The sequence below is a fragment of the Trichechus manatus genome, unplaced genomic scaffold (assembly GCF_000243295.1).
Source record: "Trichechus manatus latirostris isolate Lorelei unplaced genomic scaffold, TriManLat1.0 scaffold00131, whole genome shotgun sequence".
Lineage (NCBI taxonomy): Eukaryota > Metazoa > Chordata > Mammalia > Sirenia > Trichechidae > Trichechus > Trichechus manatus.
In genome coordinates this window covers 2,093,019-2,117,120 of record NW_004444067.1, presented here as the reverse complement: position 1 = coordinate 2,117,120, position 24,102 = coordinate 2,093,019, and the positions used below count along the sequence as shown (strand labels likewise).

The window sequence follows — 24,102 nt, the reverse complement described above, 5'->3', positions numbered from 1 at the left end:
GGCTGGGATTTGGGGACACATTGGGTGGAAATAGAAGGGTTATATCTGGAGCCTGACATTAAACCCAGCTGTACCACGTGTTTGCTGAGTGACCTTGGGCGCCTCAGTTTTCTCACCTGTGAAATGGGAGGATGGTTAGGACCTTCTTCAAGGACCTCTGTGAGGGTTCCATGACATGACGTATTTGAAAGTTCCCTTGGGCCAGCCCTGGGCCCCGAGTGAGTCCTCAGGATTGGGAAGGAGCAGCTGGCGTTGTGACTCCTTCCTGCGTGAGGATAGCAGACTGTGCTCTCTGGGGCTTTCTGCAGATTACTTGCTTTTCTGCAGCGGGAGCTGCTTCCCAGCCTGGGGTCCCTCTGCAGGCCATTGGGGAACAGGGGGCAGCTGGCTGGTCACTGCCTCTCAGCCTTGCAGGGGCAGGGACAGACAGGCAGTGGCTGGGCTCCTGCGGCTCGTGGTCAGGGCCCAGTGACCCCCAAAGTGGGCTCCAGAACCTTGCCTGGTTCCTCTCTGCCCTGGGGGGCTCCTCCCCTTCCTCGAGGTGCCTCCTCAGGGCGTGAGCACGGGACACAGGGTCCTAGCCTGGGGTCTCGCTTCCCCCTTCTGGGAAGTCTCTAACAAGCATCTTCATTTTTTAAAAAAAACAGCTTGATTGAGATATTCACATACTATACCATTCATACATTTAAAGCATACAATTCAGTGGTCTGAGTCTATTCACAGATTTGTGCAACCATCACCACAGCCAATTTTAGAACCTCTTCATCACCCCAAAAAAGAAACCCCGTACCATGTAGCTATCACTTCCCATTTCTCTCCTCCTCCCCCCAGCCCCTGGCAACCACTGATACCTTTTCTGTCTCTGTAGATTTGCCTGGTGTGGGCATTGCACTTCACAGGAGCCATTCATTACCTGGTCTTCTGTGACCAGCTCCTTTCACTCAGCATGGCCATTTCAAGGCTCATCTGTGTTACGGCATGTTTCAGAACTTCATGCCTTTTTGTGGCTGAGTAATGTTCCGTTGTAGGGATAGGCCACGTGTTTATCCATTCATCCGTTGATGGACACTTGGGTTGTTTCCACAATCTGGCTGTTGTGAATAGGGCTGCTGTGAATTCATGTACGTGCATCTGTGTAGACACGTTTGCATTTCTCTTGAGTATGTACCTGGGAGATACACTTGGGATTTTACTCAGGAGTTGCTGGTCTTATGGTAACTCCATGCTTAGCCTTTTGAGGAACTGCCACTGTTTCCAAGTGGCTGTACTGTTTTACATTCCCACCAGGGAGCTGCTTCTTGCCTCACTTTCTCCTTTTTGCAAATGGGGATGGCGGGATTAAATGTAGTACACAGCTGTTTCAGGACCTCAAGACTCCCTTCGCCCCTCTGTGACCTCACTAGTGTTGGAGTTTCTGGCAGGTGAGTGAGCGGAGGTCCCAGGGGTGCAGGTAGGAGAACAGGGCCTGGGACTAGCATGAGCCAGGCAGGGCACTGTGGGTCCCCGAGGCCTTGGAACTGGGTGTCTGAGTGCATCTTCTCTAGTCTCTGGGGGCGAGGGGGCTGCCCTGTTTGGGGTGTCAAAGCGGAGGCTCCGTAAAGACTGGTATCTTAGCCATCTAGTGCTGCTATAATAGAAATACTACAAGTGGATGGTTTTAACAGAGAAATTTATTCTCTCGTAGTCTAGGAGGCTACAAGTCCTAGCTCCTAGGGAAGGCTATTTCTCTCTGTCGGCTCTCTGTCAGGGAAGGTCCTTGTTATCAGTTGTCCCCTGGTTTGGGAGCTTCTCAGCGCAGGGACTGGGTCCAGATGTGCTCCGCTCCCGGCTCTTCCTTCTTGGTGGTACGAGGTCTCTCTCCTTTACTCGATTCTCTCTTATGTCTCAAAAGAGACTGACTCAAGATACAGCCTAATTCTGTAGATTGAGTCCTGCCTCATTGACATAACTGCTTCTAATCCTGCCTTATTAACATCACAGAGGTTAGGATTTATAATACGTAGGATAATCACATCAGGTCACAGAATGGAGGACAACCACACAATACTGAGAATCACGGCCTAGCCAAGTTGATGCACGTTTGTGAGGGACACAGTTCAATCATTAACAGCTGGTGACACAGGGCCGAGGTCTGGAGTGTTGGGTGGGCTGCCTGGCTTTCAGAATCCTGGAGAAGCGAGTAGGCCCTTTGCTTGGTAGTTCTGGGTGGGGAGGGGACAGCCCACTCTGAGTGCCCCTGTTGCATCACTGCCCCTGTTTTCTGCATGAGGCTTAGAGAGAGCAGAGCCCAAGACCACACAGCGAGGGATGGGGTGCTGAGCCCATGGGTGGGCAGCTGACCGTTTTGCACAGGCTGACTCTGTCATGGCCACCCCAAGGCCCGAGTGGCCAGAGGTGTCCCACAGGTGGGGGCGGCCCAGAACATCGTCCAGGTCAGCCTCTGCAGGACCTGCTGTGAACCCTCAGGTGTTGGAAGCTGCGGGCCCCCTGGGCTGTGGGTTATCAGGCATACTACTAGGAGTCGGTTCCCCAGGGCCTCCCATCCACAGCCTCAGGGCATGACCAGGGGCCCTTGCCCAGGACATGGCCGCCTTGAGGACGTGCTGGTGCGCTGCCCATCCTCACCGGGAGGGAGGCCTGGCCTGGAGAGGAAGGAGGAAATGGCTCCTGGGTCCCAGGCTGCCCGGGGGACCGGGGGGAGCAGGAGCTGGAAGGGAGGGTGTGCATGGCCATGGCTCTGGCCTCTCTCGGCTGCTTTGAGTCACTTGGTTTCCTTCCTGTGCAGAGTGGTTATTTTAAGAGCATGGTGTCACTGGGTTGAGGGCCGGGTGACCTGTCATCTGTTACCAGCCCAGCCCCCCTGGGACTTCTAGCTCATCTTGGTCACCCCCGCCAGCTGGCCTGAAGTCAGGCCCGAAGGAGATCCCCCTGCTCTCTCCCCAAGAGCCCCCTGTTTTAGTCACATTGAGATCTCGTTCCTGCCCAGGGCTTGGCAGTCTAGCGTGTCTTGTCCCTGTTGCGTGCTCAGTCAGTCCTCGGATTTACTGCATCCCCATGTTTGGAGGAGGAAATACAGGCCTGGAGGGGGTAGGAGACTGTCCCAGGTGACCTTGCCAAAGTGGAGCCTTTTTGGTGTCAGGCCCCAGCTCCTCCCAGCCCAGCTCTCTGGGCCCCTTTGGGAGGGGACTTTTCCCTCTCAAGAGCTGGGTTCATCTGGTGGGAGATGAAACCTGTGAGATAGTGAGAGGTGGGCTGAACCCCGCAGGCTTGCCCTGGTGTGAAGTGTGAAGCCTGCCTCATGGCTGCCATATTGGGACTCGCCTCCTGGGACAGAGGCAGGCCTGGGCGGAAGGAGCTGCCTGGCCTTTGCGCAGCCCCTCTGTGCGCGTGCGGGAGAGGTGCTAGGAGAGATCCTCTTGGGCCCTGCACTCCCCTCAGAGGGCTCCACCCCAGGACGCATTTCCTTGGGTCCAACCCACAGGCTTCCCAAGATGGCTGCCCAGGGGTCCGTTGCTATAGTAATATTGGGTCTCCCCAGGCTGCTCTGGGCCCTGAGTCTTCCCTTCTCCAGGCCTCAGTTTACCTCAAGGAAAGCTTCCTAAGTGCCTCCTGGGGCACAGCCCTCTCTTTAGAGGTGGCTTCACCATAGTGTATTTATTGCTCTGTTTCTTCTTGGCCTTTCCTTGGGAACCCGTCCCTGAGGGCCACTCCCAGGGGGATACCTGCTGTATGAACCTGGCGAGGAGCCCAGGACCTGACAGTGACTGCCCTCACCTCTGGGCTTGGGGAATCAGGGCCCCTCACTGCCCTCCCAAAGTTAGTCTCGCCTTTCCTGGCCCATTCCGCCCCTTCTTCCCATCTCCTGCTCCCTGAGGTCCATGTATTGTGGTCCTGGCCCCTGAGGCTCTGAGAATGTGGGCTTTTGTCAGCTTTAAAAATAGAAGAAAGAAAAGAAATCACCAAGTCTGACATTTTCTGGGCTATTCAGCATAGCCCTGTGAGGTCAGTCGGTCATGTTTGCTCTGTGCCCATTTTACAATGAGAAGACTGAGGCCCAGAGTGTTGGAGTCACTTGTCTTAGGTCTCACGGGCCAGTGAGGGAGGAGCCAGCCTTGAAATCAAGGCCCGTCAGTTCCTGGAACCTGAACCTGTAAGCCGTGCCCACTCCCGCCTGGCCTGTAATTTGTCAGCATATAAATCCAGGGTTAGACACAGGGACAGTGAGCGCCTTGAACACCACATGGGCATCTTTGCAGGGCATCTCACCATTTCTGAGGATTCTCCACCTTCTGCGAGAATGTCTTTGCACTTCCGCCACCGGGAAGTTCTGCAGTGAGTCTGACTGCTGGCTCCCTAGCTGCCTCTCTCTTTTTCCCTCCTGTTCAAGCCCCCAGGGTGGGGGTGGGGAAAGTGCCCCATCTTGGCCTTGACCACCTTGGGAGGCAGCCTGACCCCGTGTGGGTCCACGGGTGAGTAGCTGAGCTCAGAGCCAGAATCCCCTGAGGTCAATGGTGAATTACCACAGTGGAGTCTGGGGGCGCTGCGAGAAGGGGACATTGTATTCAGCTGAGGCTGCTTGGTATGCCCCCCATGCGGCCCGTGACTGCTCAGGCCTGTGGAAGTCCCGTTTTTGACCTGGCCCTGTCCATGGAAGGCAGGTGGCCTGTCCCTGGGAAGGGGGCTGCCTGCGGGCCTCATCAGCAGGGATTATTAGGATGTTGGTGGGTGGCAGGAGGTGGGCCAGCCCCCTGTGCCCCTTCTCTCCCTGCGGCCCTGCCCGAGGCCCAGGACTGCAGGCTCCTTCCCCTACCTGGCCTGTCTTGCCTGATAGGAGCTCACAGGCTGTACCTGGCTTTCCCACTGGGGTCACACCTGGCAGCCCTTGGAGCCTCCTGCTGTGTGTGTGGGTGTGCTTGAGAGAGGAGCAGAGATGAGGCACAGAGAGAACAGGGGCGAGGACAGACTCCTCCTTCCAGGGCTGGAGCTGAGAGACGGGCTTCTAGTTCAGTCCATCTCTTACCGGCTGTGGGCGGATTTTGTGTTGTCTATACTTTTTTTGTTTGTTTGTTTTAATTTTATTGTACGTTGGGTGAAAGTTTACAGCTCAGGTTAGTTTCCCATTCAAAACTTTATACAAATTGTTTTGTGACGTTGGTTGCAATTCCCGTGATGTGTCAGCACTCTTCCCCCTTTCTCTTTCCACCCTGGGTTCTCCGCGTCCATTTGTCCAGGTTTCCTGTCCCTTCCTGCCTTCTCGTTCTTGCTTTTGGGCAGGTGTTGCCCATTTGGCCTCATATACTTGATTGAACTAAGAAACACGTTCCTCACGTGTGTTATTGTTTGTTTTATAGGCCTGTCTGGTCTTTGGTGGAAGGGTGGACTTCGGGACTGGTTTCAGTTCTGAGTTAGCAGGGTGTCCTGGGGCCATAGTCTCGGGGTTCCTCCGGTCTCTGTCAGTGTGAGCAAATGTTTTAGCCTCTCAGGGAGGCAGAGGCTACAGCCTGTCTGAAAGCTCTGAGGGGGTGTGGAGCAGGGGGACAAGCTCAGAACGTTAAAGGAATAGAAAGGACAGTGAGTACGGTTGGAGCTCGGTGGGGAGAGAAAGCGTGAGAAAAACCGGGGTCAGAGAGGAGCTCCCCATCTGTAAAGTGGGGTGATAATTGTGTCAGCTATTACTTCGTGATGAACGGCTCCCAGTTAGTGGCTGAAACAGCCGCCGTTGACTTTCTCACATCCAGGAGCGAGCTGGGCTTAGCGCTCAGGTGTCTCTGGTCGGCTGGCAGCCAGGCCCAAAGCCAGTACACTCAGCTCTGCCTCCTCCGGCAGGCCAGCCTGGGCTGGTCCTGTGGACGCGGAGATGCAGACGTGCATTTCCAAGCCTCTACTTTCCTCAGGCTTGTTGCCCTTGCATTGGCCAACGCGAGGGCGTGGTCGCAGGGAGGCAAGAGAATTGAGAGCCCGGAACACAACCATCCACCCCGATGGTGACGATGATGCTTCAGTCTGCAGGCGCTGGGCTACGGCGTCGCAGGCGCGACCTCATCGGATGCTCACAGCCACCCCGTGAGCTCACCCCCATCTCACAGACCAGCAAACTGAGGCACAGATGCCCAGGGACACACGGCTAGAAAGCAGCAGAACCAGGGCTTGAACCCCGGCTGTGCCCTTCGTCCGTGACCACGGCATAGCTGTCAGGAAGGAGACCACAGCATGTGGCCCTTCTTCCCACGGCGCGCGCTTTGAAGTCTTGTGCTTGCTGACACGTGTGGGTGCGGTATGCTGGTTTCCCACTGCTGTGTGGTGTTCTGGTGTAGAACATGTCCTGACCTCCATGCTCCTGCTTCTGTTGGTGGTGTGTAGCTGTTTCTGGTTCTCGCTGGTATGGACAGTGCTTTCCGCACACCCAGCATCCACCCCTTGGGAGAGCACGTCCACATGTTTCCGGGGTGTCTGTGGGGGCGCTGTGCAGGGCCACGGAGCGTGCGTACCCTCAGTCTTTAACACAGGTTGCCCGAATGCTCTCTGGTGTGGGCGTACACTGGACGTCCCCAGCAGCTGCCTGCAAGTCCCCCATCACCCCATGTCCTCACCAGCACTTGGCGTTATTCGATTTTCTTATTCTTTGCCCCTTGGTGGATGTGGAGTGGCGCCTCGCGATGGTTCAGACGGGGGTTTCTGTGGTGTTCTTTCTGTGATCAGTGGCTGTGGCTGGCCTCGGCTCTCAGGGCGTGTGGCTTGTCCCAGGGGCCCCGTCTAGGCTGACCTTCCCCAATGCCCTGCAGAGCTGTCACGGTGGCCTTGGTAGGGCGATGTCCTCACCACAGTGCCTGGAAGGTGACGGCCTGTTCCTGGCTGGGCCACGTGCTGGGTGCCCGTGTCCCTTTCATGCCTGCTGGCGGTGGGTCGCTCACACCAGTGCACGGCTCCTTGGAGCCAGGGACATGGGTGCTGGCCTCTGCAGCTGGCAGTGGCTGCTTGGTCCAGGGCAGCTGCCTCTGACCCACTCTGTCTCCTCTTTTGTAGCCATTGTACAACCAGCCCTCCGACACTCGGCAGTATCATGAGAACATCAAAATGTGAGTACTTGTGGGCACTGAGCAGACTCTGGGGCGGGTGGGCAAGCCAGGGTCCGCAGCTCACGGCCGCGGGGGCCGGGGTGGGCCTTGGCCCTCTGGTTCCACCAGGACTCCTAGCAGGTACTAGGGGAGGGGCAGAGGATGCAGAGTTGGGTGAGAGATGTGGGCCTGGCAGGGCAGCCAGGACGGGGTCTAGGCAGGCTGGGGTGAAGGGGCGGCCCTCAGGCAGGACACAGTTCAATAAATAGGCATGGAGGGCGTTCAGGGCCTTCTCGCAGCTGGTTTAGGGGATGGGGTGGAATGTTCCTGTCTGAGTCAGGGCTGCTGGAGCCTTTGTTCATTCAGGCATTCATTAATTCTGCATACATCTGTTGAGCACCTACTATGTGCCAGGCCGTGTTCTAGGCCCTGGGGATTCAGCCACGAACCCAGCAAAGACCCTTGCCCTCACTGAGCATTTCGTCTAGCGCAATAGAAAATAAGTGAGTTCAATGAACAGGAAAATATCAGCTAATATGAAGCGCTGTGAAGACAGCAAACAGGGTGATGGGAGGGAAACTGGAGGTGAGAGAAACCAAGGAGGTCAGGGGAGCCTGGCAGTTCAGGGGGTGCTCAGAGGCTGAGCGGCAGCAGGTCATGGGGCCTTACGGGCAGGAGTGTCCCAGGTGGTGGAACAGCTCGTGCAGAGGCCTCGGGCTGCCCCAGCTGGGCAGGGATCACAGAGAAGCAGGTGGGGCTACAGGGGAGAGAGAAGGGGAGGAGGGCGGGTACGGGTCACCGGGCCTGGGAGGCAGCGGAGTTTGTCATCTGTGCAGAAGGGAGCCAGGTATGGGCTTGATCTGGGAAGCGATGTCATCAGATGTTTGTTTTCAAAACTTGCTCTGGTGACCACAGGAAGAGATGACCGGGGTGGGAGATCAGAGGCAACTGTGGCCATCCAGGCATGCAGTGGTGGTGGTGGCGTGGGTGGACCCTGTGGGACTCTTGACACAGCCAGCTTCAGGCATTGTCACACCCACAGAGTAGCGTTCAGGAAGGAGGCCCCTTGTGAGCCTGTCCTCGCGTGGCTGGACGTCTGGGCTCAGGCCTGTCCACAGCTCCCCTGAGTGGCTGACCGGCTGTGGGCCCTCAGGCAGGTCACTTACTCTCAGGGCTCAGTTTCCCCATCCGTGAGAAAAACCAAACCAAACCCACTGCTGTCGAGTTGATTCTGACTCATAGTGACCCTATAGGACCGCCCCATAAAGTATCACAGCGGCTGGTGGGTTCGAACTGCCAGCCTCTCAGTTAGCAGCCCAGGGCTTTCCCACTGCGCCCCCAGGGCTCCGTCCACCTGTGAGAGGGGATGATAACAGTAACGGCCTCAGGGCTGCTGAGGCTTCTGTGTGTTACTACACATTAGATGCTGAGCTCAGTGCCAGGCTGTAGCACATCCTCTCTGTTCTCCTCCTCCTTTGTCTGCAGACATGGAGTGGGTACTCATTCATTCACTTGTTCCACGTATGTTTATTGAGCAGCTTCTGTGTGCCCCGCTGTGTTCTGGGCCCTGGGGAGACAGCCATGAATGAGACCTGACATTCTAGTGTGGAAACCAGTGGCCATCAAGTCAAGCCCAGCTCTTGGCGACCCCGTGTGTGTCAAAGTAGAGCTGTGCTCCTTAGGGTTTTCAATGGCTGGTTTTTCTGAGGTAGATTGCCAGGCGTTTCTTCCAGGGCACCTCTGGGTGGACTTGAGCTTCCAGCCTTTCAGTCAGCAGTGAGCTTGTTAAACATTTGCACCCCTCAGGGACTGGTCTAGTAGTGGAGAAGATAATAAATGAACACTGTGGCAGCAGTGACAATTGTACAAGGTAAATGAACCTGGGCCGGGGTGCAAGGCCCTGCCTCTCAGGGTCACCCTGGATGTCCGCCCCCGACAAGGTCCTCCTCCTGCCTGCCTCTGTCCTCTGCTGCAGTTGCAGCGAGGTGCAAGGTTGGCCACTGCCTGCCCCAAGGACCTTGCCACTGTCACTTTGATTTCTCCGCATCTGAGTGCAGGGCTGTGCAGTTAAAGTTAATATCATGCTTGGTTTCATGCTGTGCTGGTAATTCAGGATGTGCCGCACTCACCTGTACCTGCCTTGACTGCTTTCTCTACCACCTGCCACAGGGACCCTGTTAGGCATGACTGCCCATGCTCCCAAGGGTCGCCAGCCGCAGGGTCTTAGCTCCGGGCCTCAGTAGTGACTCACAGAGCTCTAGGGAAGGGGCCAGGCCTCCCCAGCTTGGGCACCACTGAGTGGGATGATGTGGGCGTTCCCTCGAGGGGCAGCCCAGCCTCTGCAGGGCCTGCTGGGAACACTCGTGAAGCCCAGTGCAACACGGAGAAATGCAGAAAGGCACTGATGGGGCTCACGCAAGGTGACTGCTTGGGTGATCTTGCCGTGGCCACACCCACCAGTGCCCTGGCTCTAGGGCACTGGTTTGGGCTGACCGGCCTTGCCCTCTCGTCCCCCCCGGGCCTAGACGCCTGCTAGTCCCCTGGGTCCCCCGAGGTCATCTCTCCAGGCTTCTTCTCCTATTCCCCGACTTTATCATCTTGCAGCCTGATTTCTTTCTGCTCATTTGGGGTTGGCTCTTCCAGACGGTCAGTCTTGGGGCTGTGCAGATGTAAACGGCAGGTGGGACCCAGCTTTCTGTTCAAAGGTCTCTATGGACTTGCTCCGGAGGCTCAGAGATGGCAAGTGACTTCCCCAAGGTCACACAGCCCAACACCTAGACCAGTCGTTCTCCACACCATCACTGCCCCTCTCGGGGCTCTCCCCCTGGCTAGCCAGGTGGCTTTGAGCAAGTCCATTGCCTCTTAAGTCTCGGGTTGATGGGCAGTACAGTGGCCTCCTCAGACTGTCTTTCCCAGGCCTGTGAGAGGACCCCAGAGAGAGAGTGGGGGAAGGGTGCTGGGCTCCCAGGAAGCAGGAGGCTCCTGAGCACTGGGCACTCCCAGGCCGGCATTCAGGGTCTTACACGGGCTGACACCCTCTTTCTGTTCCCTGCACTTGGGGGTCTGGCGCTCCCTGAACACCCCTTCTTATCCCTTCATTTCCTCTGCTCCTCCTAAACAAGCCTCTGCTCAAATCCCCCTTCCTCCAGGAAGCCTTCCATGACTGCCCCAAGCTTTCCTTTTCCAGAGCCCCACAGATCCCAGGGCCAGTCCTGCTCAGGCTCCTTCCAGACTCTCTGGGCACTTTCCCACAGTATCCATTGCTTTTGTGCTCCCCCCGGTTCCTGCATCCCCTCTTGTGTCAGGCAAGGAGACCCGTGTTTTCTTTTACAGGTTGTGTTTTTATTTAAACCCTGACTTCTCTAGCAGACTGTAGGTGCCCTTTGCACCCCATTAATGCCTCCACCAGCAAACTCATCATGTTGGCTGGTTGTTGGCCCGTTCAATGCCCACGGAGACTGTGTGTCTTACTTCTGCTGGGCAAAAGTTCAGCAGAAAGATGTGTGTGAAGTAATCCATTTGCATCTCCAATGCCAAACACTGCTTAGAATAAAATAAACACTCAAAAAAGGTTTAGCGGGAGAAGGTAGAACATGTAGACACCCTAAACAGGCGTCTGGGGGTTGCAAACTAAGATGCCTGCCTCGGGCGGGAAGGTACAGTAAATGAGTGAGGAGGACCAGGGCTGAGGCATTAGGGGCTGGTGGGGACTGTGGCAGATGGAGAGCTCGTAGCCCTTTTTAAAGGGGCAACCAGGTCTCAAGTCCCAGCTTGTGATCTTAAGGCAATATGGCCACATGGCCTCATTTTTCAAGAGAAGCTTTAAATTCAGCTTTCTGTGCAACAGCTTCTGCTTTTTAATCCTGGCAGCCAATTCAGAGTTTTTAGAAAGCACTGCAGTCCAAACACAAGCTTTCGTGGGCTGGCTGTAGCCTGTGGACTGTGCCCAGTTTGCAACCTGCAGACTTGACATTTTGGCCTCTTTGGCAGGAAGTGGATACCTCTAGGTGCCAAGCACAGTGCTTGCTTTGGAAGGCACCCCAGATCAGCTAGAGAGAATCCACGCCCTCCGGGTGCTTCCTGGGAACAGAGATGGGCGCACAGATCACTTCCACCCCCGGGATGCTTCCTATCGACCGCGTTGCTTTCAGCTTGCAGCGGAGACAGTTATCTGTTGAAAGCCTGTCATGTGCCAAGCCTCCTGTGAGCTCCAAAGTAAATTATAGTTGATCCTCACCCTGGCTTCCAAGGAAGATCACGTCTCTCTCATGTTTTTTTAGCTTTTAATTTTGAAGTAACTTTAGATTTACGGAAGAGTTGCAAAGATAGTACAGGTAATTCCCGTAGGCCCTTCACCCAGCTTCCCTTCGTGTAAACATCTTACGTAATTGTAACACGTTTATCAAAACTAAGAAGTTGACTCTGGTAAACCTTGTTAGCTAAAATAAAAAAAAAAGAAAGAAACCCGTTGTCACTGAGTCGACTCCAACTCGTGGTGACCCCATATATGTCACAGTAGAACTGTGCACCGTAGGGTTTTCAGTGGCTCACATTTTGGAAGTAGATCACCAGGTCTTTCTTCCGAGGCGTCTCTAGGTGGACTCGAACTTCCAACTGTTTGGTTAGCAGCCAAATGCATTGACGATTTGCAGTAATTAAACTGTAGACTTATTTTGGATTTCCCCCAGTTTTTTGCCTAAGGTCCCTTTTCTTTTCCAGGATCCAGTGCAGGATCCTACATTGCCTTTAGGCAGCCTGTCTCCTTAGTCTCTGCCAGTCTGCGACAGTCTTTTTTTCCGTGACCCCAACTTTTGAAGTGTGCCCGTCAGGTATTTTGTAGAATGTCTCCCGGTTTGGGTGTGTCTGATGTTTTCTCCTGATGAGAGTGGGGTTATGGGTTTTGGGGAAGGACGTCAGAATTCAAGTGCCCTTTTCACCACATGGCATGGGTGTACGTGGCGTCAGCCCCATTCGGCACAGGTGGTGTTCACCTTGATCCTGTAGGGTGGAGTCTGCCATATTTCCCCACTATCACATTGCGGTTTTCCCTCTCTCTTGTCTGTTCCTTAGAAGGGAGTCACCAAGTCCAGCCAACTCTGGCAGGGAGGGAGTTCAGCATCCTCCCGAAGCATCTGTGAACACATCAAAGAAAGTGTGAGCAGATATTAAAACTACCAGTCAGTAATAAATATCAGGGGAGGTACTCGGAGGCTGTGCGAGTTTCCTGTCTCTCCTTCAAGTTTTGCCAGCTCGTTTAGCCTCCGTCCACAGAGCTGGCCTGCAGCCACGATGACCCTGGTGTTGAACGATGGTGTTCACTCTGCCTTATTCTGTCTGCGTGTATTCACTGGAATTCTCTGTAAGGAAGATGAGTCTCCTCGTTTATTTACTCACTCCCTCATTTACTTCTGCCAGTGTGGACTCATGAATATTTACCTTATTCTTTGGGTTGTGAGCTGTTGTTAGCTATCGAGTGGGCTTCAACTCATGGCAACCCCCTGCACAGTGGAACAAAACGTTGCCTGGTCCTGCACCATCTTCATGATTGTTGGTCTGCTTGAGTCCATTGTTGCAGCCATGGTGTATTTTGCGTACCTTCCAACCTAGGGGGCTCATCTTCCAGCACTGTATGAGATGCTGTACTCTGTTGTGATCCATACGGTTTTCATTTTCAGAAGTAGATCTTCAGAAGTGGATTGCCAGGTCTTTCTTCCTAGTTTGTCTGAGTCTGGCTTACAACCTAGTACCTGTGCTGTTTATTTTGTTGGTCAGATGGCTCCAGCTTTGCCCATCGGGAGGCCTTTCACGTTGGCTCAGGCATCCTTTGGACAATTTTTTCTTTTGGCATTTCCTTACTTTCAGGCACTTAGAGACATCCCAGACTCATCTTGGCTGTTTCCTGCCCCAGCCCTGGAATCAGCCGTTTCTCCAGGGAGCCCTGCTTTCTTTATCGGAGAATGGTGTTAGGAACCAAGATCTCGGGACTGGTGGCCTCATTGCTACTGGGGTGCCATTGCTTCTGAGCCCTCTCAGCTGTCCGTCTTCTTTGTAAAAGTTCAAACCCTTTCCTGGGTCGGGACCCACAGCTGAACACAAGCGGCCCCTGCCGGCCCTGAGCATCCCCTCTCCTTCCCCCATGCACGCTAGCCACGTGGAGCTTCTCTCTGTCCTTCACGCTCTCTGAGTGTGCTCCCACCCCAGGGCCTTTGCCTTGCTGTGCCTGCCTGTAGCATCCTCCCCAAGCCGGGCCTTTCAGACAGCATGCATCTCAGCTCCAGGTCATCTTCGAATCTAAAACAGCCACGTCCTCCCTCCCTCCCACTGACTCTCCCAAACACAGACTGGTGTAGGTTCTCGGATTCAGACATACCCTGATTCCCGCCTGTTGTCCATGTTGACCCCCTAGACCGCCATCTCCGTGAGGGATAGTGGGTGCTCAGTAAACATGCCCAGTGACTGGGGAGATGAATGCATGATGCTGGTGTTCCCATTTTTTGGATGAAGAAACTGAGGCGCAGAGAGATCGGCTCAGAGTCACCCTGTTGGGATGAGGAGTGAGGCTCTGGTCGCAGCCCCTGTGGCCAAGGACCGACCCCCAGTGGTAGGGCTGGAGGCCCCAGTTGGTCAAGACGGTGCACAGTGGCTCAGGGAACCTGAGGCTCCCCCTCCCGCCCTGACTGGCTGTAAGTGGGTGTGGCATTTCCCCGTTGGGAGGTGGGGTGCGGTCCCTGGGGCTTCAGCAGAGGGAAGATGTTCCTGTGTCTACAGCGGCCTGCACTCCCAGCTGAGACAGACCCCGGTCTGCTGCTTACTGTTTCTGAGACTCAAGGCCAGGGGATGAGAAGCTCCCATTCCTGCTGGGACTCAGTGTAGGGCCCCACAGTGTCGGGGTGGGGGCGGAGGGTCCTTTGATGCCTGTAGAGCTGACTCCGAGAGTGGCTGGGCCTCCCGCTGCCTCCTGGGGCCCCTTGTGCACGTGGGTGTCTCTCTGCCTGGGGTGAAGGAAGGGCCGGGGGGGTGTCTCCAGGACCCGTGTCAGGCACATCAGCCTTAAACCCTGTGAGACATCTGTTGGGTGAGCTTCACTGACCACCGGTGCCTGGGGCATCTCTCCCAGTGTCCTTGGGTGGGCCAGGTGAGGGGCCCGCCCACAGGCACCGTGCAGGTCTCTGAACCTCAGTGGTGCCGGCTGCGTTCCTGGCGTGATCCCCTTGTCGTCAAGGCTGGACTGTTTCTCTGTGGCCAGTGCCCTGTGGCAGGCGTGGCTGACGGGGGAACTGGTGTGTGTGTGGGGTGATGGCAGCCCAAGGCGGGGGCCACGTACGCCCGGCCCTTGGGACCCCTTCGTCTGTAGAACACTCTCAGCCCGGGTCTGGTAGGGGCAGTTGGCTGGTCGCTCCAGGGCTGTGGCGTGTCTGCCCTACCAAGGAGCTCGCTGGGCACACTCAGGACCCCTCACGAAGCAGGAGGAAATGCGGGAGCCACTGCCTCCCTGACGTGCCCGCTCGCTCCCCCTCCTGCACAGAAACCAGGCAATGCGGAAAAAGCTCATCTTATACTTCAAGAGGAGGAACCACGCGCGGAAGCAATGGGTGAGTTGCCCCACCGTCCCTCCCTGGAGTCTCAGCGCCCCCCCATGGCAGGGTGTCCTTGGGGCCCAAAGAGAGCGGGGGCCACATCGGGCTATGCTGCCCCAGTCTGCAGCTGTCTCCCTGTGAGCACCCAGGCTTTGGGAGAAAAGGTGAGGACACAGCTGCTTCCCTGAAGCCGGGCTCCCTCGACCCAGGGGGCTCTGAGGCAGGCACCCCTGAGGTTGACTGGGTCAAGACCCGTTAAAGACAGGCCAGGAAGAAAGCAAAATGGCCTGGGGGTGTCCATGGTACACTGCCTCATCCACGTGGGGCTGCTACCTGTCACCGGGACAATTTCTTGATCCCCCACGAGTTCTCTGAGTACCCTATTTGTGTGTGGCACCCCCGGAGCTGTGTTCTGCTCCCTGCTCAGTGCCAGCAGAGCTGCTCCTCGGGGCCTGCTGGGTCGATTGAGGACAAGGTCACGGGGTGCCCTGGGTTGATGCTGGAACTCAGGATGGAGCAGGGTTCTGGGCGCAGGGACCAGGGAGGGCTTTTCTGTTTGCACCAGAGCATTGAGAGGGTGTTCAGGCGAGACGCACGGAGCATGCCATCTGTTCACCCACAGCTGCTCAGGATGGGAAACAGGCTCTCGTGGCCTGCCAGACGGCCTCCTGCCTGCTCGAGGCCCACATCACCTTGGAGATCTGGAGGCGAGGCCGTGCTGGGCTGGACAGGGTCTCTTCTCTAAGGATGCGGGTGCAGGCTGCGGCAGGCGTCACTGCAGTTAGACGGGGGGTGAGGAAGGGGGAGGATTTCCTTTCCTTGGATGGATAGCAGAACCTCCTCGTCAGGAGCTGCTGCTTGGCATTGGGAGCGTTGCTGAGGTTGAGGCTGGGGACTGGGAGCTGTTTAGAAAGCGGGTGCTTCCTGAGAGCTGCCCCTTTGCCTGCTGGCACCCTGGAGCAGCGCTCCCCACTACTTTCTGCCCTGATGGGCATGTTCTCTGTCTGCGCCGCCAGCACGGGCAGTATCCGCCGGCACATGGGACTAGTGAGCGCTGGCAGTGTGGCCACGCAGAGCGAGGAACAGCCTTTGTAGCTGCAGTTAATTTGATATGATTTGAATTTAACAGGCACCTGTGGCTGGTCTGGGATGGAGAGGGCGTCTCCGGAGAAGCTAGAGGGAGGCCGGGGTAGGCTCCCGGTTCAGCAGGGAGGGGCGGCCAGGACCCTGGGGGGCGGGCTGTGGCTCTTCCTCAGGGTCCCAGCTTGTGCCCACTGCACCTTCCCGCCCGCCGGGGCCACGCCCGCCAGCCTCTGCGTGACTGTGTGTGAGCACGTGTGTGTGACTGTATGGGAGCGTGTACACGTGTGTGTGTCCGCAGAGCGGGCTGCGGGCTGTGGGGCGGGGAAGCTGGTGTCCGGGGGAGCGGCTCACTCGGGGGTCCTGCCCACACTCCCCAGGAACAGAAGTTCTGCCAGCGCTATGACCAGCTTATGGAGGCCTGGGAGAAAAAAGTGGAGCGTATGGAGAACAACCCCCGGCGACGAGCCAAGGAGGGCAAGGTGCGCGAGTACTACGAGAAGCAGTTCCCGGAGATCCGCAAGCAGCGCGAGCTGCAGGAGCGCATGCAGAGGTGAGCGGGGGGCGGAGCTGCCCCCACCCGGCAGGGGCCTGTGCCTTCTTCCCTCCTGCGGCCTTCTTTCACTCAGCTGAGACGTGCCTGGGGCCTGGGTCCACTTGCAGAATTGTCCCCAGAGCGGTGACGGAAAAGTTTAGCAGGGTCTCACACTGGTGGCCCCGGGGCTGTGTCAGACCCTTGGATGTGTCATTTAGGGCATGCCTGGCTTTAACACGTTTGGAACTTGCATACACTTAGGTGGGACAGACACTCTTTCTGGAGTGCCACAAACTTGTCCCTGCCAGCTTCGTTTAGGTGGCGTACATGGCCTCTGAAGATGTCTGAGTTTGAGATCCCTGGCATGGCAACAAAGGGGAGAGGCCGCCTTGCTGGGAAACTGGGCCCGCGATGCTGGGCTCACCAGTGGCCGAGGGCTATGGGAAAGGCCGTGCAGAGAGCCCAGTGCACAGTAGGTGCTTGGTGCAGCAGCCATGGTTCATGGTGTAGTTTTTTTCTTTGTTACACAGACGAGGTGAGAGTTCTTTAGTAATAATAATAACAACTTGTATTGTACTGAGCACTTCTCAACCCACAGCTCGTGGAACTCCTCCCAGTAGCCCGAGGTGCTGGGTGCCCAGGTTACAAGGGAGGAAACCGAGTCACAGAGAGTACCTTTGCCCCAGGTGTGAAGAGGCAGAGCTGGGATTTGGACCCAGCTGTTTTTGGGTCTGTCCTCTGAGGACTGGAGGTCCCGTTGTTCCTGGGTCAGCATGAGGTGCTGTCCTGGCCCTTCTGCTTCCCCTCGCCCACACCTGGCCTCTAGGGGTGAGGTAGGCGGGGCGGGGCGGCTACCCAGCCTGGTCCTGAATGTGTCCCTCTCGCTCTCCAGCAGGGTGGGCCAGCGGGGCGGCGGGCTCTCCATGTCAGCCGCCCGCAGTGAGCACGAGGTGTCTGAGATCATTGACGGCCTCTCCGAACAGGAGGTGAGTCCCTGCTGCAGCCCCGCACCATGGCCACAATGCCTGTGACAGGCAGATGCAGCTTGGTTTGACTGGAAGCAGGGGGAAGGCGGTCCTCTCCCAGGATTTCCTGGCGAGACAGCCAAGGGCAGGTGGTGTCTAGGCTGAGTGGTGCCAGCTTCCTCTCCTCCACCCCTCATCCCAGAGGCCCACTTCCCGGGTCCCGGCCACATGAGAATACGCGACCCGGGGCCTCAGGGAGGTTGAAGGAGTGGTGCATTGTGGGAGGGGGAGTTGGAAAGGGGATTGGGGCAGAAATTTGACCTTAGCCAGCAGGAGGTCGACCTGAGGTCACCCAGGAGGGTATGAGAGAGGAGTGTTCAGCCCTCAGCGCAGGGTGGCGTGGAAAAGACAGGCAGGCAGCCCTGGGAGAGAAGAGCCAGGGTCCAGCTGGGAGAAACCTGCCCGGGACCATGTCTGTGGCTCTGCTGTTACTGCATCTCTGGAAGGTGCCAAGCTGGACAGGGAGTGTCTGGGTTTCGAGCGCTTCTCCCAAGGTGCAGGGGAGAGTTGGGCCCCTCTGTCAGCCGGGGTCAGAGCTATGGCTTCCTTCACTCCCGGGTGGGTGTCCTGAACATGGGACGGCCAGGCTGGGCCTGGGAGGCAGCGACTGAGGGTTGGAGCTGGCTGACCTTGGCTGGGCCAAGCCCTCGCTTGCCTCCGGAGATGGGTAATTAATTGGCCATAATGGGCCTTGCAGAGATTTGGGGAAATGAGCCTCTTAATGACGCAGTTTTGCTCTATGCCGGAAGCAGGAGGAAGGTGGTCCTCTCCTGGGGGCTACCAGCCAGACAGCCAAGGGCAAGTGATGTCTGGGCTGAGTGGGGCCACGTGCCTGTCCTCCAACCCGCATCCCAGAGGCCCAGAGCCTCTTACTGGCCACCAGGATGCATTAGAAGGGAGCCCGCCCGGCCCTGGCAGTGCGTGTCAGGAAGGCGTGGTCCCCAGTGGGCAGCTTCTGGGAGCAGGCTGCCGGCGTGGGCAGGCAGGGGTCTGCAGTCCCCCTCCCTCTGGGCCTGGGTGGCTGCTCCCTGAGGCCCGCCCACTTGCCCTCTGACTCTGGATACACAGGACGCCCTCCCCAAGCGAAGGCGGCCCAGCTGGGCAGAGGTCTTGCCTGCAGTGTTTTATGATGCTTGCATTTCCAGGGAAGATTCATGGTTCCCTTCCTGCTGCAGATAAGGCGGCCCTGCTCGTGTTTAATTTACAGCCAGCCTGCCATAAACCCGTAGGGCTGCCTTGCGGCTCTGCCGCCGCCAGCAGGAGCTAAGATTATTTTTAAGTCATCATTCCCCTTCTCTTGGGTCTTGCACCTCCTCTCGCTCAGAACCTGCGCACCCTCTGCGCGGGCCCTGGACGCTGCCCCTTCCCCTGCTGTGTCCTCCCGCCCTCTCTGACCCCCCGCCCTTGCTCTCCCCCTAGAACCTGGAGAAGCAGATGCGCCAGCTGGCCGTGATCCCGCCCATGCTGTATGACGCCGACCAGCAGCGCATCAAGTTCATCAACATGAACGGGCTCATGGGCGACCCCATGAAGGTGTACAAGGACCGCCAGGTCATGAACATGTGGAGCGAGCAGGAGAAGGAGACCTTCCGCGAGAAGTGAGTCCTGCTCCAGACGCCGGCTCGTGGGGGCCTTGTTGTTGTTCTCGTTAGCCCCCGAGTCAGCCTCGACTCGTGGTGACCCCCTGCACAATGGAAGGAGACACTGCCCGGTCCTGCACCAGCCCTATGATGGGCTGTGGATTGGACTCTTGTGACCCGTAGGACTGTCATTGGCTGATTTTTGGAAGTAGAGCACCAGGCCTTTCTTCCTAGTCCATCTTAGTTTGGAAGTTCTGCTGAAACCTGTTCAGCATCATAGAAACACACAAACCTCTACTGACAGATGGGTGGTGGCTACACACGAGGTGCGTTGGCCGGGAATCAAACCCAAGTCTTCAACATGGAAGAGACAAATTCTGCCCCTGAGCCCCCACGGCCTCATTGGTCGAGGTATAAAGACAGCTTTCTAACCGAGCAGTGGATGTTGTAAGGAGGCAGGCGAGCTCGGTGGCTGGGCCACACCTCGGGCAGAAGTGTGGGCACCGATGCCTTTGGTGCTCATGATACTCTGAAAGCACTGCTTGCTGACCGTGGCCCACGTCCCAGGCCCTCTGTGCAGTGCTGCCAGTGCCCTGTGTTCTCTCGTTCCTCACAATAGCCAGCCAGGTTGTCCCCAACACACAGGTGGGAACACAGAGGCCCAGAGAGGTGGAGAGATTTCACAAAGGCCACACAGCTTACAGTTGGTGGAGGCAGATTCACATCACCCCAGTGCTGGGTTAGGGAGAATGCATGGCCAGAGTGGAGAGGGTGTTTGGGATGGGGTGGGCAGGAGGGAACTGGGGAGCAGGGGGCTTTGAGGAGCAGACATAGGAGTTGGGTCCTAAGAGACAAAGCCATGGAGCGCTCCTCGATGAAAAAGCCCAATGATTGACATGTCAGAGAGATGAGTGGGGGCTGTGGGGTGGAAAAGGGTCCCCTCTCCTCCCACCAAATCTAGGATATGATGTCCAGGCAAAGAAGGACCCTCCCTTCTTGACCCTCCCCAGAGGACATTGGCTGTTAGTTGCCATCGAGTTGGCTCTGACTCACGGCACCCCATGGACAACAGGACAAAACGCTGCCCAGTCCTATGCCATCTTCACGATGGTTGGTGTGCTCATGCCCATTGTTTTGGCCACTGTGTATTTTGAGTGTCTTCAACCTAGGGGTTCATCTTTCAGCACTGTATCAGACATGTTCTCTGGTGATCCATAGGGTTTTCATTGGCTAATTTTTGGAAGTAGATCACCAGGTCTTTCTTCCTAGTCTCTCTTAGCCTGGAAGCCCTGCTGAAACCTGTCCGCCATAGGTGACCCTGCTGGTATTGAAATACCGGTGGCCTAGCTTCCAGCATCACAGCCACACACACACCAGCTGGGTCCTGATGGCTGGTCCTGCCAGGTTATCCCTCTGTAGACAGGTATGCTGCCTCTACTGCTGCCAGATGTATGGGCAGCCCTCCCCTGGCACAGAGAACCCGTGTGGTAGGAGGGTGGGGAACTGACTCCCAGCTGCCTCTTCGGGCCTGGCTCGGAGGGCGTGCTGGGAGCAGACTCCTCTCCCCACGTGACAGCCAGCACTGCTCCACCACTGCCCCCTCCCCCCTTACCCTCAGAAGAAGGCCTCGTTGCCAGGAGACTTCTATCAGAAGGGGGTGACTGTCATTCTCCAGGCGCCGCTTGTGGGGGCCAAAGCCTGAGGGTCCGGGGCTTTCTCTGCCCTTTCTGCGGTGGGGGTGGCCCAGAAGATGTAGGAGTAGAGGTGGGACAGATGGACGCATCCTTAGTCTCCTCGGGGTGTTGTCTGGCGCCCTAGTGGCACAGTGGTTAAGCGCTCGGCTGCTAACCCACAGGTTGGCAGTTAGAATCTACCAGCCACTCCTTGGAAACCTTATGGGGCAGTTCTGCTCTCTGTTCTGTAGGGTTGCTGTGAGTCAGAATTGACACAACAGTATTGGGGTTTGGGTTTTTTTTGTTTGTTTTTTTTTTTTTGGAGCGGGGCTTATAAGAACAGAAATGTATTCTCTCCGCTATGGAGGCTGGAAGTCCAAGACGAGGGGGTCAGAAAGCCCGTGTTCTCTCTGAAGGCTCTAGGGGAAGATCCTTCTGGTCTCTCCCAGTTCCTGGTGTCCCCTGGCCTGCCTTGGCTTGTGGGCGCGTCTTCACGTGGCTGTCCTCCCTCTGTGTGTCCAGCTGTCTTTCTGCTCTTTTAGAAGGACCCCACTCATACTGGGTTGGCTCCATCCTACCCCAGCGCGACCATGTTAACTGATAGCATTTGCAAAGACCCTGGTTCTGAACAAGGTCACGGTCACAGAGGCACTGGGGTCAGGACCGGAATCTCCATTTGGGGGAGCACAATTCAGTCCACAATAGGGGTGTTTCTGGGCTGTGGACAAGGCTGGGGGAGTCTGACAGTGCAGACCCCAGGACTCGGAGCCGGTACGTGGGGCAGAGGGCCCTCCACGAGGGAGGGTCTGCAGTGGAAAATAATACTTTTTAGAACTGCTTTTTTTCCTATGAGAACCTTGAAAACTTGAGGGATGGTGCAGTGTGTCCTTGAGGGCCCCTCACCCTTTCTCAGTGATCTTGGACAGAAAACGCATTTAAGGAGCAAGTCCCGGGACAGGTGTGGGCTTTATCGCCCAGAAACACGGCAAACCCCGCTGGTCCTGTGACTCCTGCCTGTGTCCTCACGTGAGCAGAAGTGGTTCTCCTCTGATCGAGTCCAGTTCTACGTGTAACAGTTGTAGAGGCATGAAGCGACTGTAGGATAGTCACCGAGGCTAAGAATTACAGATGCATTAGGTAGTCCTTAAACCCCTCCCTTGCATTTTTGATATTTTTATTTATGTTTCTTAAAAAAAACAAATTTTTCTGGGATGCTTTCTGTGGCTTTTCTCTTTCTGGAGATTTCACGTTCAGACCTAGCAATTTCACACTCTGTGGATTTAGTAGCGGAAAGCCAACATACCAGGCTGGGCTGCTGGCCTGGCTTCGGCCTCACGTGAGCAGAGCTGGGCACTTTGTATCTTCCCAGGGGGTGGTCTTGGCTGGGGTCTCATTGTCAGAGGGAGCAGTAGCACATAGTGTTATTGAAAGTCATAGAGCCTCACCACTTAGCTGTGCGACCTTGAGCAGGCCACTTCCCCTCTCTGAGCTTCCATTTTCCCATCTGTAAAATGGGTATCACGATAACGCCTCCCTCGTTGGGCTGTAGTGAGGTGCCGAGTGCATGGTAAGTTTTTAGTGAAGATTATGGGCAGGGTGTGTACAGGTGAGGGTTGAGGGTGGTGAAACAGGTGATGTAGGATATTCCCAGCTTTTGATGCCTGGTCTCTTGGGGGTCCACCTCTGCCTGAGTCAAGGAGAGGGCCGGGAAGGAAGGGAATTTCTGATTCTGGAAAAGAGGGCTTTCACATGGCCCCAGCTTTGCAGGTTGCTCAAGCGGAATCCCCAGTCAGGGTAGCCAGCCGCCTTGCACCTTCTCGCTTCCTCCGGAGGGGAGAGACTGTTCCGGATTCTCTTGTGTCTCGTTGGGGAGCAGGGGAGGGGCCTGCTGGCCTCCTGCCTAGCCATCTGCAGGGCCAGGCAGGGCTGGGCGCAGCCACTTGTCCGGTCTGTCCAAGGTGGGAGCCCGGCCGGGGGGTGGTAGGGTGGCGTTGGGCAGCCAGCAGAGGCTGGGCCCTGGCCAGTGACTCAACCGGCACCCTGGGCAGGCAGGCCGTGGCCCACTTCTCCGCCTCCGCCAGCTCTCTGGCCCCTGACATTTCAGCCCGACTCGCGGTTTCCCGGTAACTCTGCTTCCCACGAAGCCCGTTGGCATGGCGCCAGCCCCTGCCACCGCCCTCCGGCATGAGTCCATTCTTGCCACTGCCTCAGCTGGCTGGCTCCTGTGCCTCTGGCGGGCACGGGACGCCTCTCTCCCACCTCCGGGGAGGCCTGCAGCCTCATGGGCCCTGACCCCATTGGCCATCTAGCTGCGTCCCCAAGCAGACCCCGGGGGATGGGTGCGGCTCGGCTTCCCAGGCAGAGCCCGAGGCAGAAAGAAACCAAGCCGACCCTATGAGGGGGGGACTGCTGAAGAGCTCCCCGGAATGTCCTCATTTTTCCTGGAAGCCGCCTCCAGCAGGACAAACAAATCCATTTTCAAAGGCACTGCAGCCAGTGACTCACTCCGAGGAACGCCCTCCCTGCCCTCCACCCCGCCGCCCGCTTCCCACACCCCTGCTTTAATCGCTCTGATGGGTGGTGCCCACTGGGGCAACTGGGGCAGGCGCCCATGAGCGCGGCCGACGAGCAGGGGTGTCTCCCTCGGCCCAGCCTCACGCCCGTCCCCTTCTTGCCGCAGGTTCATGCAGCACCCCAAGAACTTCGGTCTGATCGCGTCGTTCCTGGAGCGGAAGGTGAGTGGTGCCCGGCTTAGCGGCCCCGCCGAGCCCCTCTTCCTCCCACACCCGTGGGCAGCCGGGCCTGGGACGGTCCCGCCCTCCCTGCCGACAGGCCTCTGCCTGGGCCCTGCTCAGGCTGTTCCCCTTCCTTCCTTCCGTCCTTCCTCCTGTCCTTCCCTCTCTCCCTCCCTCCCTCCCGTGAGCAGCACTGCAGGCCCTGCCCAGGCCCACGTGCACATGGGGGTGGAGCACCAGGCTTCAAGCGTCTGTGAAACCCCGAGAGTTGTGTGGGCAGGTTCCCCGGCCCATGTTCCAGGCTCCCCTGCCAGCTCCTCAAACGTGGCATCCTTACAAATGTGGGATGGCTTCTGGAAGTGATGCGGCACTCGGCTTCCCAGTTAAGGCTTTACAGGCCAGGGTGGTGCTCCTTCAGGGGACTGGATGAGTAACCTGTCGGGGGACTGGATGAGTGACCTGTGGGGACTGGATGAGTGACCTGTGGGGACTGGACGAGTGACCTGTTGGGGGACTGGATGAGTGACCTGTGGGGACTGGACGGGTGACCTGTGAGGACTGGACGGGTGACCTGTCGAGGGACTAGATGGGTGACCTGTGGGGACTGGATGAGTGACCTGTGGGGACTGGACGGGTGACCTCTGGGGGGACTGGATGAGTGAGCTGTGGGGACTGGACGAGTGACCTGTGAGGACTGGGCGAGTGACCTGTCGGGGGACTGAACAGGTGACCTGTGGGGACTGGACAGGTGACCTGTTAGGGGGACTGGACGGGTGACCTGTCGGGGGACTGGACGGGTGACCTGTGGGGGGACTGGACGGGTGACCTGTTAGGGGGACTGG

At 57.2% G+C, this 24,102-nt stretch overlaps 1 protein-coding gene across 3 annotated transcripts in view; it reads left to right on the top strand.

Annotated features, from left to right (window-relative positions):
- Positions 1-24,102, top strand: part of NCOR2 (nuclear receptor corepressor 2) — a 133,690-nt gene that overhangs the window by 27,726 nt on the left and 81,862 nt on the right. For 2 of the 3 annotated variants that reach the window (XM_004385002.2, XM_004385001.2), the window contains exons 7-12: positions 7,024-7,076; positions 14,581-14,647; positions 16,093-16,265; positions 17,143-17,233; positions 18,692-18,870; positions 23,206-23,260. In XM_004385002.2, coding sequence (XP_004385059.1) covers positions 7,024-7,076; positions 14,581-14,647; positions 16,093-16,265; positions 17,143-17,233; positions 18,692-18,870; positions 23,206-23,260 — 618 coding nt within the window. Of the gene's footprint in view, positions 1-7,023; positions 7,077-14,580; positions 14,648-16,092; positions 16,266-17,139; positions 17,234-18,691; positions 18,871-23,205; positions 23,261-24,102 lie in introns of all 3 variants that reach the window. The other variant, XM_004385000.3, reaches the window with a different exon arrangement.